Below are 20,863 nucleotides of genomic sequence, written 5' to 3'. Positions count from 1 at the left end.
GAGCCCTTCCCTCACCCCAGCCTTACCTCTGATCACAGACCCCCTGCCTCCTACCACATTCCATTCGTTACTTGTCTTGAGCTTAGCACGTGCCTTTCCAGTCCCAGACCCCCGAGGGCTGACCTTGGCCTTTAGGCACCGCCCCCCTCTCCGGCCATGCAGGAGAGTCTCAGATGTGTGGGAGCAGCAGCAGTGAACTGGTGACCAGCCCTGCGTCTGCTGACTGTGGCGGCTGCCAAACAGCATTTACTTGTATCCTTCATGATAGAATGAATACTTTTCTATGCCCACATTCCTTGAGCTTAATGCTATTCAAGAACAAGTAGAATCAGCTTAGAAGGATAATCTGTGGCCTTCCAGCCAGCTTCCTACCCAAGCAACTATTTCTTCAGCAGGTACTTTTGAGTACCTGCTACAGGCTAGGCACTGTACCACAGGTATGCCCAGATGTGCAGCTCCTTCCCACAGAGAGTTTACTTTCCATTCTAGGAGGACACTGACCTCATTTGAATGCCTCTGGTGCTGGGGAGCTCACTGCCTTTTGAGGTAGCCTATATCTTTGTGCACAGTTGTAACCATGAGGAAGTTGCTCTTGGAGTAGAATTCCTGCTTGTTGGGCAAATGAGGCTATAAACCTCTTGCACGGGCACCCAGCAGTTTACCAGGTGGAAATGGCTGACCAGGGAGCCCAGAGCTGCATCAGGAAGGTGGTTTGCACCTACAGTACAGGGGACTGTATGAGACAACTCGGGGGAAAGGTCATCTGATTTCCAGAGGATTTTGCATCCCAGCATGAGGGACTTTAAGGGTCAAAAGCACTAATGGAGAGATTTTTAGTAAATCAGGTAAGAAGGAAAGAGAGACTGAGAGGTGGGAATGAATGGTCGTTATGGTCATTCAAATTATGGTGATTCAATTCATTCAAATTATAATAGCTGACACATACTGGCCTGGTGTGCCAAACTGCTGGGCACCTTCCAATACATTATCTCCCTTCAGTCACGGGCCACTTCTTGAGGCAGACCATGGGAATGGTGAGGTACTGAGGCCCAGGAGCACAGAGAGGGACTCTGCCACGAGCGTGAAGCACAGGTGGTCACAGGCTCACCCCAGTTAGCTGGCCTTGCTGGTTCCCTGCAACCTGAGGTGGTAGGTGCGGCAGGAACCATCAGTCCATTTTACAGGTGAGGTCACTGAGGCCCCAGAGAGGTAGATTGTAGTTGCCCCACCTCCCAGAGCTAGCTCACTGTAGATCTGAGGCCAGAACACAGGCCTCAGGAAGCAGGGGTAGAGAAGCGGCCAACACACAAGGAGCCCTTTGCTTCAGAACCCCAAGCCCAGGCCCCAAGTGAGCGTGATGGGCGCAGGGGGTAACGGTCAGCATGGAGCCTGAAGTCCTTCCGCTGGGGCTGGGGTCAGCCCAAGAGGTGTGAGAGGGAGCCCCACCTGCTACCAAGGTCTGGCAGCTACGAGGATGTCAGCCCCAAAATAAAAACACACACCGCTTCTCCTCCTATCCCCTGAGTCCCCGCTGTGCCCTGACTTGGTGGGCAGCCAAACCCTTGGTCTTTCCGAGAGGACCCAGCTTTTTATTGGTCTGTCTGTCCCTTAGGGGTCTTTGTTCAGAACAGAGAATGAAGCTCAGCCTTCCACCAGCAGCCTGACTAAAGCACCTTTAAGGAGTCTTGGGTGAGACTGGCTCTGAGCCTGCAGAGGGGGATCCCCTACTCTGTGCCAGGAGTTGCTGAGGGGTTTACCTTTGTGCTTTTGTTTCATCCTCTTAACAACCTACCCACGAGCAATTTATTATTTATTTGTGATAATAAATGAGGAATTGAGGCTCAGAGAAGTTAAGTCATATACTCAGGGTCACAGAGCTGGTCAGTGGCAGAGCCTGGTGCTAACTTACAAGACTCTGTGACCATCAGAGATGGCCCTCCCCTTCTCTCTCTTTAGCCCTGGGCACTCGTCCCCAGCCGCTGCCCTATGGCTAACACCTCTCTCTCTCTCTCTCTGCCTCCTCCTGGGTCCTTAGCTCCAAGATCTACATGGCTGACCTGGAATCTGCACTGCACTACATCCTGCGGGTAGAAGTGGGCAAGTTCTCTGTTCTGGAAGGGCAGCGCCTGGTGGCCCTGAAAAAGTTCATGGCAGTGCTGGCCCAGGTGAGTAGGGCCCCAGTCTCCTTTGTCTCTCTTCCCTCTGTAGCTGGCTCCCCCTCCCTCCCTGCATCCTTCTGTCTGGTTCCAGATCCACTCCAGTGCTGCCCTACTTAAAATCCGAGGCTCTGGGCTGCCGAGGACTGCTGAGTCAGATGCGGGCTCTGGTCTCCTGCTGAGCCTGACTGCTGACTCAGCTACCCTCAGCTCCTGAGTGCCAGGTCTGCTTCTTCTTGGTGCAGGTCTGTGGGCAGCTGGGGCTGCCGCTGGGGGTGATCTGCCTCCCCATCGGGAACTGCTTGCCAGCCCCACCTCCCCAGTCCCCACCTCACCCAGTCCTGGCCTCAGGCCCACCTGGCTCAGTCTTGTGCTTGTGTGGTGCTGTCACAGCCTGAAGCCAGAGCCTTGGGTCCCTCCCCAACGACGTCCCTGCTCCTTCCTGTAAGCAGCTGGTGGGACTGGCCACTGGGTGGCGTGCGGTCACCAGCGTTTCCTGCTCCAGCCAGAGGGTGACTCCCTGAAGTCCAGAGCCTTTAATTCATCCTTCCTCCTGACACCAGGGTCTTAGAAGGAGGAAGGGTCCAAGTCAGGATGAAGGGCAAAGGTCAGGGAAAAACGCTAACTTAAAGCTGTAAAATCATGTTGGGAGCCCAGAGGCCCGAGTGAGCTGACCAAGAGGGAGTGGGTCAAAGACAAGATTCTTCTGGCCACTTCTCCCTCAGGGGCCGTGTCCAGCCCTGGAGGGTTGATGGGAATATGTAATGGCTTTCTCCCAGGACTGAGTCCTCTGGCAGGTTTTTCTGTGTAGTGATCCTTCTTTTTTCTTTTTCCTCCGAACTTTCCTCAGTGTCATTGTCCTCTTGACCAGTGTCTCGGTGGTTTTATCTGACTTGCTCTGCTGGCATTCCCCTCTTCTGCCCCCCTCCCCTGGTGTGTGTGTGCACACGCACACACACATCTGTCCTCCTCCCTAGAGTCCTGTGGCTTTAAAGTGCTGATACTAATGAGATTTCAGCTGACTTATTGTCAGAGTAGCTTTTCATGCTCCTCAGAGACTCTTGGGAGTTACCATCAAGGTCTGGATCTTGGCTATGCGCCCCAGGGCCGCCTTGTCCCCATGGCATCCTACGGAATACAGATGGAAGGCTGTTCCCCAGCCTCGCCCAGCAGTCAGTAAGTCAGCAAGTCAGCTGGTCTCTCAGAAGATCACCTGCAAAGAGGACTGTGTGGCCCAGGTGCCCAGCAGCCCTGGGAAGCCACGCAGCTGCCCAGCCTTCCTCCCAGGGGCAGTGTGGGGTCAGGGTCAGCCTTGAAAGAGGGAGCCTCAAGGACCCAGCTTGACTTAGAGCCTCTGTTCTCTCCCCAGCCCCTCCCTCGCCTCACCAGGTACCCCAGAGCAGAGGTTGTGAGGGACACACATTTGCATCTCAGGCAGGATGTTTTCCTGGTGGCTTGGGGACATTTCAAGAAACTGCCTTGGCCCACTTCTGTTTAGCCCCCTATCCTCCCTGGGACTGCAGGGCTCTGAGGGAATTGCTGTTTACTCCCCAGCTTCCCCTTGTGCCCCCCACAGCACTTCCCTGGCCAGCCCTTAGTCCAGAACTTCTTGCATTCCATGAATGACTGGCTCAAGAGGCAGCAGAGAAAGAAAATTCCCTACGGTTTCTTTAAAGCTGCCCTGGACAACAGGAAGGAGGTGAGTCTGGGGACAACTGACGTCCTTCTTCGTATCCTCAGTAACTGTGGGAGTGGAAGGCTCACCCTGTAGCCTGCGACCTCCTTCACCAACTTGGACTGGGGCAGGAGTCCGGGATCCTGGTTGGGTCCTTCCATTCGTAATGAATAAACTGCTACTTAGAGCTGTGTGGGTGCACCGTAGCTCATCTAATCTTCCCAGCTTTAGTGGAAGGTAGCTATTATCCCTGTTTAGCAGATGAGGAAACTGAGGGTAAGAGAGATTGTGTAACTTGTCTACGATCACATAGCTGGTAGGTGATTGGGCTGGGATTCAAGTCCAGTTGTGAGATACCAGCCATGAGCGAGTTTGTAGCCACTGCTCCCTGTGGCCCGCAGGCACATTGGACCCCTCTGGCCCTCTCCAGGGGCACCTTTCTGGGCTCCTGTGCGTTCCGCTCTTTGCAAAGGTGGGCCATGGCAGCCAGCAGAGGCACACAGCCTTATAGATTTGTAGGATGCCAAGGCTCGAAGGGACCTCAGAGGTCAGAGGCCAGACCCCTCATTTCTCATTTTACAGATGGGGAGGTTGAGGCTAGAATAAGGATGTAACTCAGTCTGTGTCACAGCTTTTCAGATCTGCTGCTCCTTTGATGGGTGTCGCCAGTGGAAGGGAAAGGCCACCTTTGAGATGAGAGACTAAGAAAGGGACCTCATTTGTCTTAGGGTTGTGTGCTGACCTTTGAGTCTCCTGGAAGCTTCTTTCCTCACCACCCATCCCATTCCTTTTCTTCTCCATATATGCTCTCATGCACGTATGTGTTCCTTAGGGCGCTGTGATTGTCAAGAAGGTGAACTGGGTTGGCTGCCAGGGGAGTGAGCCACATTTCCGGGGCTTTCCATGTTCCTTGTGGCTCCTCTTTCATTTCCTGACTGTGCAAGCAGCCCGGCACAATTTAGACCACTCGCATGAAGCAGGTGAGTCCGAGGCCTGTGCACCCCCAGTGCCCCAGCCCAGCCCTGTTTTGCCCTCCTCACTCAGGCCCAGATGTAGAAGATTCTGCATTTGCAGCTGGCTGCGTGCACTCAGCGTAGAACCAGAATGGGGAGGACCTGGAGAAGCCACCCGGTCCTGTCCCCTGCCCCAGGGTGGTGCCCGGCAAACAGCAGCATGAGGTTTCTTCCCGGCTTTCTTGGAACCACGACCTTGCTTTGTTTCCAGCCCTTCATGAAAAATGTGTGGTTCTGTTTTTTTATACTCCTGTAAAGGAAAGAACTATGTCTGTTTTGGTCTACGTGGCCAATACTGCATACTTTGAACAGTTTTAGTGTTTCCCACTGAAATGTCATTTTCTGAGGGAAGCTGGGGGAACACATTGCTCCTCCTGCCCTGTTCCCTCCCCAAACCGAGCAGCTGCCTCCATCACCCACCCTGCCTCGCAGCCACACCTGACAGCCAGAAGGGCAGGTATTCAGTTCAGTCCGTGTTTGCTGAGGGTTATATGGGGCCCTGGCTCAGCCCGGAGGGTGCAAAGGTGGGAAAGAAACAATCCCTGCCCTCCGTGGGGCAGGGGGGCGGAGCCGCCCTGCAAGGTGCCAAGGCCAAGAGCCAGGGATGAGGGTGCGCAGGGAGCGGGAGGAAGTCTCCATGCTGTCAGGAGAGGCAAAAGGAGGTAAGCTGAGAATGGATGGGTGAACAGGAGCCGAGCTAGGAAGGAAGAGCACCCCAACGGCTGAGCAGAGGCAGAGGGATTCGAGGAGCGGCCAGGGTGCAGCCAGCCGGCCAGCCAGCTGGTCTCTACAGAGCACCTTCAAAGCGTTGGGCCCTGTGTCGGGAGAGGTACCGTGGTGCATCAGGCAGGAAGTCCCTGCCTCAGGAGGGCCGATGTTCCAGGGGAAGGAGATGAACAGGGACCATACAAATAGATCATCTCAGGTGTGATGATGAATGCTCTGAAGAAGACTGAGCTAGGTGGTGTGGAAGAGGGCGAGGGAGGGGTGCCATGTTTACACAGGGTGGCTGGGGTGGCTGGGGACGGCTTCTCCGAGGAGCCGGCCCTGCACGGGGCCCTGGCTAGTGAGAGGGAGGCAGCTGGGGGAATGTGGGAAGAGAGGTTTCCAGGCTGTGCCCATTTGACCGCCATAACAAAGTGCTACATGTTGAGGGGCTCGCACAACAGAAACTTACTTGCTCACGGTTGTGGACTCTGGAAGTCCAGGATCAAAGTGTCAGCAGGGTTGGTGTCTGCTGAGGCCTCTCCTTGGCTGGCAGAAGGCCCTCTTCTCGCTGTGTCTTCATGTGGTCTTCACTGTGTGCCACGTCCCAACTTCCTCTTCTTGTAGGGACACCAGTCATAATGGCTGAGGGCCCACCCTCGTGACCTGATTTTACTTTAATTATCTAATTTGAAGTCTGTGTCCAATACAGTCACATTCTGAAATACTGGAGGTTAGGACTTTGACATAAGAATTTGAGTGGACACAATACTGCCGATAACACGGGTCAAGGACTAGCAGGTGCAGAGGACACGTCTGGCGTGTTTGCAGCAGCAAAAGAAGGCCAGGGGGAGAGGCTGGGATGGGGGAGGCAGTAGAGGAGGTGCACGTGTGGTGGTCTCGGCAAAGGAGGGGTTGGATTTCTGATTCAGCGTCAGGAGACCCTGCTGGAGAGTTTCATAGGGGAGCGTCCCCAATGACTGATGCTTTAGAGAGACTGCTGGGTGGAGGGTGGTCTGTAGTGGGGCAAGGTGGAGGCAGGGCCACCCCAGGAAGTTGTGAAGCTAGTCCCGAGAGGCGGTGGTGGCCTAGACCAGAGTGGTAGGTAGCATGTGGAAGAAGCGGTCAGATTTAGGAGTATTTTAAAAAAGAATTTTTTTTAACGTTTATTTTTGAGACAGAGAGAGACAGAGCATGAACAGGGGAGGGACAGAGAGAGAGGGAGACACAGAATCTGAAACAGGCTCCAGGCTCTGAGCGGTCAGCACAGAGCCCGATGCGGGGCTCGAACTCACGGACCGCGAGATTGTGACCTGAGCCGAAGTCGGCCGCTTAACCGGCTGAGCCACCCAGGCGCCCCAGATTTAGGAGTCTTTTGAAGGTAGTGCTGATGGGAGCCCGGGGCGGACTGGATGGAGAGTATATGCAGGAGCCAGGACCCAGGGTAGACCCCAGAGTTGCTGGGCCTGAACTTCTGGTGGACGGTGGTTCTGTGAGCCGAGAAATGGGAAGGCTCAGTAGTCGGAGTGTGTAGATGGTGGGGGACTCCGTGGTCTGTGCCCGCTAGCTGTCTGAACGGAGATGTAGACAGTTGAGTCCAGGCTTCTGGGGAGAGGTCCAATGCAGAAGTACAGATCTCATGGGCATGAGCATGGGGTGATAGGTAAAGCCTCAGGACTGGACAAGCCCATTACGGGGCGGGCAGAGGACAGCACTGAGGCCTGTGCCCTGGGGTGTGTGGCATCTGGGCCTCTGACGAGGAACAGGAGCCAGCAAAGGAGATGGAGAAGGAGCAGCCGCTGTGATTTCAAAATACCGTGTTTGAAGAAGAAGGGGGTACTCAGCCAAGCGGGGGGGGGGGGGGGGGTGCGGGGCTCTCTGGCAAGAGCTGTTGCAGTTGTGTCGTGGAGAGAAAGGCCTGGCTGGAATGGGCTGAGGGGAGAACAAGAGGCAAGAAACGAGATGATGGGGAAGTAACAGGGGTCAGAGAAGGGACGTCTTTATTGCAGTCGTCTTTCCCAGTCAGAATGATCCCGCGTTAAGGGAGAAGTGGGTGCTGCAGTAACAAAGGAATATGTTTACAGGAGTGAGGCTGAGGACAGAAGGAGTAAGGCCCCCGAGCACAGGGAGGGAGGAGGCGGTGCGCACAGTTGCGGGGCAGGCAGCAGCCAGGCTGGGGCAGGAGAGGGCAGCACCCAGGGGGCCAAGGACAAAGGCAAGGCATGGCTTTCAGGGTGCTCAAGTTGCTAAGAATGATGGCTTGGGGGGTGGTCGAGGTGGCGGGGCCATGGGTCCTGTTTTGAGGGGCTGGGAGTTTGCCGCAGGACAGAGAGAGTTTGGAAGCAACCAGCAGCAAGGAGGGTCCTTCTGCCACCACCGGCCCTGACGTATGAGGTGTGGGGAAGACAAAGGGTTTAAGAGGGCGTGTTTCGGGGAGCCCAGCGTCAGCAGGAAGGTGAAGGGAGTTTGCAGAGGTGGGCACTGACGCCAGTCCAGAGGGCCCAGTGGGAGGGAGTAGGGGGTGAGGGGAGATGGAGACAAAGCAGGGGATGTGCAGAGCCAGATCGCAGGGACCCCCGATGCAGTGGCTGAAGGAGCAGGAAGCCCAAAGTGGGTTGGGCACAAGGAGGGGTGCAGGGGATGGGGTGTAGGCAGGCTGGCCCCCGCCTGCTTCTCCAGACACGTCTCAAAGAGCCTAAGTGTTCTGCTGACGAGTTTGGGCTTTATCCCAAGTGTCAGTGACAGGGACCTGGATGATTAGCAGAGAAAGGAAACTGGGATTTAGGAGTTTGGGAGGAGATGGGGTCAACTCTGAAGTGACCTCTGGAAGGTGGACAGGTGTGCAAGGAGACTCGGGGCCCGTGGAGGGGACGGTGGTGGGGCTGGCGGGCGCAGGCAGCCAGAAAGGCCCCCCCCCCCCCCCCCCCCCGCGACCGCAACAGCGTCTCCTCTCCCCGCAGCCAAAGCCCAGGAGGTCCTCCAGGCCATCCGGGGCTACGTGCGCTTCTTCTTCGGCTGCCGAGATTGCGCCAGCCACTTTGAGCAGATGGCGGCGGCCTCCATGCACCGGGTGGAGAGTCTGAACAGTGCCGTGCTCTGGCTCTGGTCTAGCCACAACAAGGTCAACGCCCGCCTCGCCGGTAAGGAAGGGCCCTCTCCAAGCCTGGAGTCACCTACAGAGGGAGGTGGGGGAGTTTTAGGGGACTTGGACCAGAGGTGGGGACAGGACACTCATCCCCAAAGTAACACCCTGTGTTTCACAGTGCTTCACGGGGCACAGAGCCTTTCCACATGCTCCGCCTGTGCTGCTGATGGAGTCAGTGTCTTTAGACCCATTTTCCAGATGAGGAAGCTGAGGCTTTGACACTCTAGGACTGTGGTCTTCCAGTGCGCTGCTCACTCTTTCTCCTGCACCAGGGCACCTTCCTCAGAACTCTTGGGGTCCCTCTCCTGCCTTCCTTGTTCTGCTATCTGGCTCTTGGCCCCTTTCTTACTCACACCAACAGGGAGAGGAGAGCTGGGCTTTTCCACCCAAGGGGAGGGGTCTAGCAATGAAATGTGCCTGAAGACAAAGACCAAGTCCTCCCTAGAAAAAAACAGGGACTGATTCCCATAGGGGGAGGCCTTGTCTTCTGAGTTTCCCCATTTACAGTGTTTTCTGTTCCTGGTGCAAAGGAGTCGGATGGGTCCAACAGGCAAAAGCATTTAACTAAGGGGTGACCAGAAACTGTCGCTGTGGGGAGGGGCCATCTGTGGTCGGGAGCCTGGGCTTATCTGTGGGGAGAGGGGAGTGGCTGACAGACCTCCTGGGGGTGGGAGGTTTAGGGATGAGGCCTGGGGCTGCCGAGGTTAAAGGAAAAGGAAAGGAATGGAGCAGGTGGTGGTGCAGGCTGCTGGTCCCCTGGGGCCTCCTGGCCGACTTTGAAAAGAAGACAGGAGCCCATCTCTCCTCTCACTGCTTCCCTCTCTGCTGCCATCCTGCCCCCACATGCTCCATGTAACCCTCCAGCCCCATGACCTAGGCAGGCTCCCTGTTCTCCTTGGGGCCCAGCTGCCAGTGGAGGGTGGATCTGGGGCTTCTCCTGGTGCAGCCCGGCATGGAGGAAGGCAGTACCCCACCCTTGGAGCCGGGGGGGGGGGGGGGGGGGGGGGGGGGGGGGAGGGAGGGAGTGGGGTCCTTTCGGATTAAACTGCTTGGTAACAAGCAGGTACAAATCGAGTGCTCGCTTTACAAGGCTGGTCACCACTACTTCTCACTGGACCTTTGGAATCTGCTCGATGTCCCCTCCCCACAATAACTGTTCCAGCAGTTACATCACTTGCCGCTGCTTCCTTCTGGCCAGCACCTTTTGTTCCCTTATTAACCCCTTTAGGAAAGGTGCCTCCTCCAAGAGATCTGGGCTGATGGGCACTCCCTGGGCCACCCTGGCCCTGTGGGGCTCAGCCTGGGGCTGTGCCCACCAAGCCAGCCATCAGGGTAACTCCCTGACCCTCCTGAGTGCCCTTTTCCCCATCCAGGCCCCCAGGCGCCCCCATACCCACCCCTTGGAGCCCACCAGGGAAGGAAATTCCACCAACTCCTGCCTACTCTGGAGGGCTGCCATGGCGTGAGGAACACCTGTGCATTACCACATGCCGGAGCTCTTGTTTTAAAAAAACATTTTCCCTTGAACTACAGAAGTAATGTTTCTTCACTGTATAAAACTTGGGAAATTTCAGAAAAATGCAAAGAAAATTACTAGCAGATCAACCAAAGACTGCAAGACAGATAATACTGAGTCCTCTGACCTTTTTCCATGCCTGGTTGAGGGGTACAACCCAGCAGTGAAGTTGATGAAGGGGCTGCAGGGAGCGGCCTCTAGGAGGCTGTGGTGGCTGAGGAGGGGATTGCCCAGGGCAGCACCGTGCTGGGCTCCATGGGCCACCCCCCCCACTCCATGCTAGGATTTTTCACCTGGCTTCTCATACCCATCATTCTCAAGGGCAGATGAGGAAGCTGGCATTCTAAATGAAGAATGAGGTCTGGGCTTCTAGGCAGGCCCAGGGGTCACAGCCAGCCTGTGTGTTTTCCTCGCCAGGTGCCCCCAGCGAGGACCCCCACTTTCCCAAGGTGCAGTGGCCGCCCCGTGAACTCTGTTCTGCCTGCCACAATGAGCTCCGGGGTTCGCCTGTGTGGGACCTGGACAACACCCTCAGATTCCTCAAGACCCACTTCTCGCCGAGCAATGTCATCCTGGACCTTCCTTCAGCCGGGCCGGGCCCCCGGATGGTTGCCCAGAGGATGGCAGCCAGAAATTTTACTCTGGGCCCTGAGAAGGCTAGGGTCATGGTAGGCCCAGGACCCACGGTTCCCAAAGTTCCGGCAGAGACACTGAGGGTGAGTCACCCCCGGGATGTGCTCATTGGCCTCAGTATGACAGCTGAGCCAGACCAGGGACCTCCTGAGCACATAGCAGAGCTTCACAGGGATACGTTGGAGCGGCCAAAAGGGTGGGAACACTTGACCAAACGAGACACAGGAGCCGTGTTGCTGGCCGAGTTCCTCGCTGAGAAGAACCCCAGAGGCCCTGCAGAGCTGGGGCGAGTGGGCCGCAGCTCAAAGCAGCTGGCCAGCATTTCTGATGGGGAGCTGGAGGCTGGGCCCGTGCGGGGCCGGGACCAATGGCTACAGGTGCTGGGAGGGGGCTTCTCCCACCTGGACATCAGCCTCTGTGTGGGGCTCTACTCCCTGTCTTTCATGGGCCTCCTGGCCGTGTACACCTACTTCCGGGCCAGGATGAGGGCACTGAAGGGCCACGCTGGCCACCCCACAGCCTGAACCATTCACCTTGGGAGGGGGCGGGAAGGGGAGCTGCCGTTCATGGTGCTCTTCCAGCCCCCTGCTCCTCTCCCCTTTTCCCTTGCTCCTTGTCCAGGGAAATCCAGGGAAGCCAGTTGCTCCAATGAACCTCCTGGGGCCCTCTGGGAAGGAGAATTCCATAGCCATGAAAGCGCACCTAGGGCTCATGTCCACCTGACAGCACGGGGGAGGACAGCTGTGGGCAGGGGGGATGGGAGGCTCTGTCCCTGGCCTCTCAGGACCCACATTCCTTTTTTTCACCTTGTTTGAAGTCCTGCTCATTCTCACTGAAACTTCCGTGTCTCCCACCTGGCCTTGGGCCTAAACTGGGGCAAGTGAGGCCACAGTTCCCCAGGTCCCCCATCCAGAGGAGCGTTCCCAGGGCTGGCGCACTAGAGCGGAACTCTTCACTGCACCCCAGGCCCCGTCCATCCCGCTCCCTTCTGGATGCAAAGAGGCCTTTGTGCCAGAGAAGGCAGGACTGCCTCTGGCCCTCTGTGGTCTGTCCATCCTCCAGCCCCTCAGTATCTATGAGGTGGGGTTTGCTTTGAGGGGGGTGGGTGTGGAAGCTTCTGAACGTCCTGCTGGTCTCCCAGGTGAGGCTTGGGTGAGTGTTGGAGGGAGGAGAGCTTCTGGCTCCTTCCCCCACACCTCTGCTTCAGGAGGGGTGCAGGCCAGAGCTGGTGGGGACTCGGATGGGTGATGGCCACGGGGCTGGGTGGTGAGCAGCTGGCTTGGCGGGACCTGATAAGGGCTGATGTGGGATTTAAGGAGGGTGCTGGTATCTTTAGTGCCTTGGCTCTGGGCTTAGCTGGAGGGTAGAGTGAAGCCACAGGGAAAAAGATGGTTGCTTCGAATGTGCTTTGTCTCCTCCCCAGTGCACTCTACCCCTCCTAGAGCTGGGTCTTTTGTCTTTTGATTTTGGCCTCCGAAATAGATGCTAATGTTTGAATGTGGAGGGTGTTGCAGTGAGGAAGTGTCCTCTCTCTCAAGGGCCCACCTTCCATCGTGCAGAGGTTAAAAGGGTCAGAGGGGAGGGTGACTCTGTACACATGCTCGATTCCCACTCTACCCCACTGCTTGGGAGGGTTGTGGAATAAATTATTTTTGTTAAGGCAAAGCGTTGGTGTGTTCTTTAACTTGCTGTTTGGAGACCTAGTGTCCAGGTCTGGACAGAATACGCAGAATCCAGCCTCAGTGGGGATCCAGCCAGAAGTGACTGGCCCCTGGCTCACATAGCTGCCACCCTGCAGGGGAGGAGGTGCCCCAGCACAGCCCCTGTCTCTGGGATGGACCCTCCTGTACTGCCCACGGAGCTCTCCGTTCCCAAGCCCCTTCCGTCTCCACATGCACTGGAGACAGGCCTTGGTGGAGTTCTAATCCTGCCTCCTGTTCCCCCAGCCTCCCTGGAGCACCTGACTCGTGTTCCAGTTCTGCTCCAGGCACCTTCCTCGCACCTGCCTGGCCTGGCCTCCTGCATCCCCAGCTGCATCCCCACGGCCTGGCCTCCTGCATCCCCAGCTCTCTCCCAAGGAAGGAGAGGGCTTGTTTGTGGCAGCGGCCTGCCTTGGCTGCTCGGCAGGGAGGAGTCAGCCAGATTAGAGAGCCTGTCCCTAATCCGGCCTGCCAGGTTTTACAAGGATCAGAACAGCTGATAATGAACCTCATTAAGGGGGAACAGGAGCCTCAATCCGATTTGGGGTTTTTCTCTTTGACATCTTCACTCTGCTCAGATGGCCTTGGCACTGGGTGAAGCAGGCGGGGTGCCGAGCGTGCTCCCTCTGCTGGGGCAGCTGGGATGGGGGCACAGGCAGGGGTCGACACCCCCTTCCCTGCACGTGTCAGCAGGGACACGTGTTAGCTGGGTAGCTTCCAGCCTGGAGCCTCCCCGCAGCCTCCCTCTCTGTGTCCTGGCTCTACTCATCCGTGTGCCCCCTCCGTTCTCCTAAGCTGGCTCCGGTCCTCTCCCCGAGCCCCACCGGGTCCTGGCGGGGAGGCTGACGGGCCAGCACACCGGGCAGTGCGACCCCGGCCTGCAGGAAGGTGAAAGAGGTCCCAGGGCCAGTGCCCACGGGGCCAAGACCACCTGCCTTGCTCCTCTACTGCCTGGTACCCGGCACAGTGTCAAGTGCAGAGGATTTCCCTCGGCAAGCCTGCTTCACGGGACCTTCTTAGGGCCCACCAGGGCCTCTATAGTGGGTGTGGGCCTCTTCCGCACAGCCAACCCTTTCTTGCGCTGTCTCCGTGGCTCTGATTGATAAACAAGGGTCGGCCTCCTCCTTAACAGGGCTGCTGCCTTTCACCCTGATTTCCCCAGGGCGCTTTCAGCTTCATCGATAAACCAGCTTGCCCACCAGCTCGTCCCCTCCCCCAGCGGGTCTGCCAGGCTGGGAGCCCCTGCTTCTGTGACTTGAACTCTGCTTGCCATTCTGGGTTGTTCTCCACTTCTTGGGAAAGCTCCCACGCAGGAGAGGGTCCTCGGGGGAGCCCTGCCAAAGCGAAGGCTCCTTGTTCTGGAGCCGGACAGAGAAACTCCCCTCTGCCTGGGATGCTACCTACTGAGCATTTAGGAACGATTTCTTACAGACAGATGCCGTCGAGCTGGCTTTTGAAAACTGAGTGGGTGTAGCAAGGAAAACGTGCAGGAAAAGGCATCACAGGCCAAGGGGAAAGCACATGCCAAGTCCAACAAAGAAAAAGAGTGAATACAAGAAATTCTCAGTAAAAAAACATAGACATTTTTTCTGTTCAAAAAAATTATTTAAGGATTTGTTCAATGCTGCCCTGGGCTAAAGCTGAGGATACACAGAAGAAAGCCGTGGTTCCCGCTACGGTGGAGCTTTCCACTCTAGGGCAAGAGAGGAGAGAGGAAAATGTGCTCATGCTCTTAAGGAGGGGCCAGCAGGGGACGTTAGGGGAGGCTTCTCTGAGACCTGAAGGAAGAGAAGACAGGAAGTGGGCCGGGGTAGGGGGACCACAAGCCTGAGGGGCTGCTGCATTCAGAAGCCACCCCCAGGCTGGTGAGGTCCGAAGGGGTGGCCCCACCTCCAGCCTGGCTCCTTCCCCCCACAGCCTTGGCACTGGGTGAGTAGGTGGGTGCCCAGGAGCAGCACATCATTCCCTGGATGTGGGGGTGAGGCCTGGGGTCCAGGGTACCCACACAGCCTTGGCCCTGGAGGAAAGTCACCAGCAGTTGGAGGAGGAGGAGGAGGAGATCTGTTTCATTCTCCTGGCTTGGCCGCTAACCAGCTGCATGTGACATTGGATGAGCCATTCACTTCTTGGGTCTCTGCTTCCTCACCTCTAGGATGAAGGCTTCAGACAGAGCCTCGTGGTCCCTAAGGTGCCTTTACCTTTCTTGCAGTGATGTCAGCTGTTTTCTTGTCAGCTCAGGGAGGATTGGTCCTGCAAGGCCACTCAGGAAGGACTTGTGGCAGAAAGAAATAACAGCCTGTATGATTTGTGTCCTCTTGGAAGTCCAGGACAACTGTGAGAAGGGAAGGCTCACTCATGCTAGCCCTCAGCCTGCACCCCACCGGCGTCCTCTGCCCCAGCACTGCCTGGGTCCCCCCCCCCCACCCAAGAAATTTAGAAATTTAAGAAATACTTAAATACCTTTTTGAATTTTTGCAACCAATGCAGTTCTTTTGAAAAGAAAGAACAACAAGGAAAATAAACAGGATTAAAGGATTTTAAAGTTCTGCTGTAAATAGGAAAAGCATTAATGCCCTGTTGAAAATAATGGGCCAAAGTATGAAGACCAAATGAGAGATGTCACTCTTTTTTATCCTATTGGCAAAATGAAAGAAAAAAAGGATAATGCCCAGTGTTAGCTAGAGGGAGGGAAAAGGACATGTATCAGTTATCTATTGCTGCATAACAAGCCACCCCAAATCTTAGAGGTTTGAAACAACAACAGTCATTTATTTTGCTCACAAGTCTTCAATTTGAGCAGAGTTCAGGGGAAAACGGCTCATCTCTGCTCTGTGCAGTATATCTGGATGCAATTCGTCTGGCAAGCTCGTGCTGTGGGCAGGGAGCTTCAGTTCTCTTCATAGGCCTCTCCACAGGCTGCCTGGACTTCCTCACAGCCTGGTGGCTGTGCTCTGAGAGCAAGTATCCAAAGAGGACAAGGCAGAAGTGCATGGCATTTTCACATAAGAGCCCTCAGAAGTCACATAGCATTATTTTTGCTATACTTTGTTGGTTGAGACAGATATAAAATCTCATCCGGGTTGCAGATACAAAGTCCTGCCCAGGTTCAAGGGGAGGAGTCCTAGACTCCACCTTCTGATAGGGCAGTGACAAGTTCTGGAAAACTATGTGAGATGGGAGAGGTTGTCGAAGCCAGCTTAAAAAAATACAGTCTGCCACAGAGCACCCTCCTATACCGCTTGTGGAGGTAAAAACTGACACCACCTTTGGGAAATGTGCAATTTGTGATACAATGTAACTGGTAATATGTTTTAAGAGCCTTAAGAGAATATGTAACCTTTGATCCAACAATTCTATTCCTGGAATTTGTCCTAAGGAAGTAATTGAAGATATTCACTAAGATTTGCTACATGATGAATATTTATAACATCAAAATAAATTTGATCTAAAGTCCATAGTCGGAGGTGATTAAGTTATGGTACATCATTACAATGGAATACAACATAACCACTAGAAACAATTTGAGTGCGTATTTTTAAGCTGAAAATGTTTCCACACCATATTGTTAAATGAAAATATGAAGTTACAAAAGCAGTTCTACATAGTATGATCTTATTTTTGAAAAAGAGAATACATATATACATAGGGATACTGAAGGCATGGGTGAAAACCTGGAACATGTACATGAAATAGGTCAACAGTGGTTAACAGTCAGGGGTAGGATTATGGGTGTTTTTCTTTTTAGGTATCTGTATTTTCTCATTTTTATTAAATATTTACTACTTGTACAATTAAAAGCCACTTTTAATGGGCCAAGAATATGAACTGTGAATTCATAAAAGAAGAAATACAAAGATCAATAAATATATGAAACAATATTCTTCAATAATCAACAGAGTGAAAGAGTAATATTTTTTATACATCAAGTAACAATACAACTTGATGCTGGAAAAGTGATCATATAAGTTGGTACAGTATTTCTGAAAAAGAATATAGCAATATGTATCAACTTTAAAGATGTTAAGAATTAGGGGCACCTGGTGGCTCAGTCAGTTAAGCATCTGGCTTGGACTCAGGTCATGATCTCACGGTTCATGAGTTTGAGCCCCGCATCAGGCTCTGCACTGACAGTGTGGAGCCTACTTGGGAGTCTCTCTCTCTCTCTCTCTCTCTCTCTCTCTCTCTGCCTCTTCCCCTCACCCACTCATGCTTTCTTTTTCAAAATAAATAAACTTTAAAGAAACAGATGTTAATAGTCGGAAATACTGACCCAAACTTGGAACAGCCTCCATGTTCACCATCGGAAAACCTTCCATGGGGCCTGCTTCCCACAGGAAACAGTCCACTGGGCCCTCCTCTCAGACCCACAGTTTTCACCTCCCCCTTTTGCACTCTGAGTGCAGAGGCCAGGGGGCAGTTACGATTTATCATCACACTGGCACTGTTGATTTAGAAGAGGGAAATATTCCCCTGTACTCTTGTTTTTAATTACACAAGTCGTGTTTTAGGAAAAAATGAAAGAGAACCATATGGGTGTGGAAGTGAAGCACATGCCTATATTTGGGCTGAGCACATCTGTGTCTGAGAACAGACCTAGCTCACATCCCTCCTTACCTGGCTGCCTGCCATACAGGCGTTTGAGTTTTGACCTGATTTAAAAGTTTTTATTTTTTTCAATGTTTATTTTTTGAGAGAGAGAGAGAGAGAGAGAGAAAGCGAGCATGAGTGGGGGAGGGGCAGAGAGAGAGGGAGACACAGAATCCAAAGCAGGCTCCAGGCTCTGAGCTGTCAGCACAGAACCCGACCCGGGGCTTGAACTGACGAACTGTGTGAGATCATGACCTGAGCTGAAGTCAGACGCTTAACCAACTGAGCCACCCAGGCGCCCCAGTTTTGACCTGCTTTTAGACTCAGCCGAGAGATCACTCTCTCAAGAAGGTCCTCCAACACCCTCAAGCCTGAGCTGGGCGTACGCTCCCCTGAGGGCACTTACCACAGGGCAGTGTGGTCACCTGGCTGTTGACATGTGCTCTGAGAAGACAAAGACAATCTTCCCTTCTCCCTTTGCAGCCCCAGGACTTAGCATGGGGCCTGGCACCTCCAATGTGGTCAATCGATAACTTTTGAATAAACAGGGATATATTCCAGGATCTGCAACTCTCATAGCATGTTATGCCTTCTTATACACCTTCAGTGCTGCGCACAGGGAGTGCTTTGAACACTAAAGAGGCTTAATAATGGTAAAATGAGTGAATAACAAATTAGGGATCAGCTACCATTGTGGAAAAGGATGTTTTAGGGTGAGGGAGACATGGGCTCAAATCCCGATGCTGCTCCCTCTTAGCCACATAACCTCGGGAACATGCTGATCCGAGACTGAGTTTCTTCATCCGAGAAGAAGGTCATCAGGGGTAAGGTGTGGCGAACAGTGCCCAGCACACCGTAGGAGTTCATCGCACATTCTCATCATTAACACCATTTGCCTTCTCTCCTAATTGCGCTGGGCTGGGGATTGGGATTCGGGTGGTTTTGGAGCCTCAGGCAGCCAATACCACTGGGAGTAGTGTGAGCCGTGCCCTGGCCCCTTGCCTGGCTGAGGGGACCAGGGCGCTTCTCCACAGAGGCCTGGCCTCATTCCTCAAAGGCAGAATCGCTATGTCTCTCAAGTCCTTTACTCATCCCAAAGTTCTTTCACATACTTGGTTCTTTTTTTAAAAAAGAGATTTAGTTTTGCTCGATGTTTTCAATAGGTAATACAGGAATAAGTATTTTAAAAGTTCAGAAGGACACAGAGTGCCTGCCAGGCTCTCAGTTCCCCTCCCCGGAAGCTCGCGATACTGCTGGTTTCACGCGTGTCCTTTCAGACCCGTTCTCTGCAAATACGAGACAGGCACACGCTACACGTACCACTTGGCACCCGGTTGTGTCACGTTAATATTGCACATTGAAGACCTTGCCGCATCACATACACAGACTGCCAACACACGCAGCGTCCTGTCTCTGGGGTGCACCGATCTCTGGCCCCTTCCCAGTCTCCCTTCCGAGCTCCAGCTACGCCTTCAGGCTCCTCGGACTTGGACTTGTTTCCCCAGGCGTCTCTGGCTCCTCCAACTCCCCAAATCCGAAACCAATGCTGATGGAGGCTTCCTCTCCAAGCCTCCTCCCTCTCTTGGCAGCCCGAGGGGTTCCCTTCACTCTCCCAGGCCTGGATGTCTCCTCTTGGCCGTCCTGTGCATGGATTCTCTCCTCTTTCCTGTTGCCCGGCCCCCCCACTCACAGTGTCTCAGAACCCCCCTCTTATCTACAAGGGTAGAGGCCAAACCCCTTAGTCTAGCAGGCGTCCCCTCCCCGTGAGCCCTCCCTCCCCCCCACCGAAGGGGCCTCACTTGTCTCCCCTGGAATCACAGCCAGTGGGGGACTGGCTACCTGGGCCACAGCAGAAGTTCAACTTTTCCCAAACTGTGTTTTGTTTCAGCAGCAAAATAGGGTCAGGGACATCTAGGCACTTGGGACACAGGGATGAGTAAAAGAAGGGTCTCAGGTTACATCTTGTGGCGAGATGGTAGGAAGAGACAGACTATAATCAGGTGAAGAAATAAATGAATAAGGATCTCACATAGTGATAATGCTATGGAGAAAATAAACAGGACTTCCTTATGAAAGACATCAAGATCTCACTAAACAGAGATTCTGTGCTTATGCACGGACAGATCAACACTGCAGAGAGAAAAGTTCTTTCCAAATTAACCTACAATTTAGTGTAACACCAATCAAAAGTCCAGGTAGATTTTTTTTGGTAGAACTCAGCAACTTTATTCTAAAACGCATATAGGTGATTAAAGGTCCATGGATTACTAAATCGTTCTGGGGGGAGGGGAAGAGTAAAGTAGGGGACTTGCTAGTTGTGAGAAATTTTTTAAGGGTGATTTTCACCATAGGAACCAACAGATCCTAATAAAACGTTTAAAGGAAGACCCACGAATATATGGCCATGTGAGATATGACTAAGGTAGCATTATAAACCCATCAGACAGTCATAGTTGACAGGAAACTGGCTCACTCAGCATGGAGAGAAGGAAAACTGGACCTCTGCCTTGTACCGAAGATGAGCTCTAGATGGATTTATTTTTTATTTAAGTCCAAAGTAGTTGCGTATTTTATTTTATGTTTTTAGATGGATTTAAAACCTAAACATGATCGATTAAAAATTATAAGCCAACAGAAAATAGGGGAGCATATCATTGCAACATAGGGATAGAGAAGCACTTCTTAAGAACCTAAAAAGCACAAACCACGAGGTGATGTGGAGACAGATTTCTTAGGTCACACTGAAGAGTTTCTGTTTGCCACAGGCAAGTGAACAGACAGCTTACAGGCTGGGAAAATGTATCTGCGGCGTCTAAAACTGCCCTCGTCACCATCGAGTGTAGACCTGCCCATGACAACCCCGTAGGGGAGGTCTGGCTCTGGCGGGACTGTCTCTGCACTCGGATCAGGGAGGGGGCTGGCGCCGAGGTGGAAAACTCGATGGCATGGCAGGCGAATGACAGGCGTGCTGGCCGGCTGTCCAGGCCCTCTCCCGGCCGAGGATGAGGGGCTCCCTGAGACCAGATTCATTCATGGCCAGCCACAGGCCAGACCATGAGCACTGGCCCTGAAATGTGTGTGGTAAAATGGACAAATTACCCTGACGGGTTCCAATTTTCACTCTGCGGGAGCAATTCCCTGCAGGCCTATTCCAGAGTGGCAAGTGTGAAACGCAGCCTTCATGGTGGATTAGCGGCCTAAAGGAAGCCCGTCACCTCCAGGCCTGGGGGAGAGAGTGGGGCTAATTCTGTTTCTCCATGGCAGAATTCCTTTCTGTGTCCCGAGCAACACTTCCTGTCCTGTTTCTGTGACTGAAAGCCTGAATCAACAGGGTGTGCGTGTGGTTTGGGGGTCGGGGGACTTGCCACCACAGGCCACAGTCACAGACGCTTCAGACTGTGGAACAGTGTCCCATAAAAGTACTGCTCCTGACACTCTGTCCCCTTTCTAGAAGGAAGCTTTGAGTGGGCTTCTTCTGAAGGACAGTAACCTCATAGCAAATATTGATTAAGGTGCCCTGCCCTTAAGGAGTGTGGAGTCTAGAAGGGGAGACCCACCAGGAAAGGGTTCCATGACGATTCAGCCCGGTAGATGCCCCACAGAAGGGCTGGGGTGCTGTGGAGCCCCAGGACTCATCTCCTCTTCAGGAGAGAGGAGCAGGGGTCACTGGAAATTCACACAGGGAAAGGGGGAAGAAGAGAGAGGGAAGCACTAAGGATGAGAGGGTGGGATG

At 53.8% G+C, this 20,863-nt stretch overlaps 1 protein-coding gene across 1 annotated transcript in view; it reads left to right on the top strand.

Moving 5' to 3' along the window:
• Positions 1–12,508, top strand: part of QSOX1 (quiescin sulfhydryl oxidase 1) — a 36,024-nt gene extending 23,516 nt beyond the window's left edge. Inside the window, exons 8-12 of the mRNA XM_058702430.1 lie at positions 2,036–2,165; positions 3,733–3,855; positions 4,664–4,811; positions 8,510–8,689; positions 10,628–12,508. Of these exons, the coding sequence (XP_058558413.1) occupies positions 2,036–2,165; positions 3,733–3,855; positions 4,664–4,811; positions 8,510–8,689; positions 10,628–11,367 (1,321 nt within the window). The 3' untranslated portion in view covers positions 11,368–12,508. The remainder of the gene's footprint in view (positions 1–2,035; positions 2,166–3,732; positions 3,856–4,663; positions 4,812–8,509; positions 8,690–10,627) is intronic.
• Positions 12,509–20,863: the final 8,355 nt, after the last annotated feature.

The sequence above is a fragment of the Neofelis nebulosa genome, chromosome 15, assembly GCF_028018385.1.
Source record: "Neofelis nebulosa isolate mNeoNeb1 chromosome 15, mNeoNeb1.pri, whole genome shotgun sequence".
NCBI lineage: Eukaryota > Metazoa > Chordata > Mammalia > Carnivora > Felidae > Neofelis > Neofelis nebulosa.
Note: the sequence above shows the minus strand (reverse complement) of the source record. Positions and strands in the feature narration are given on the sequence as shown.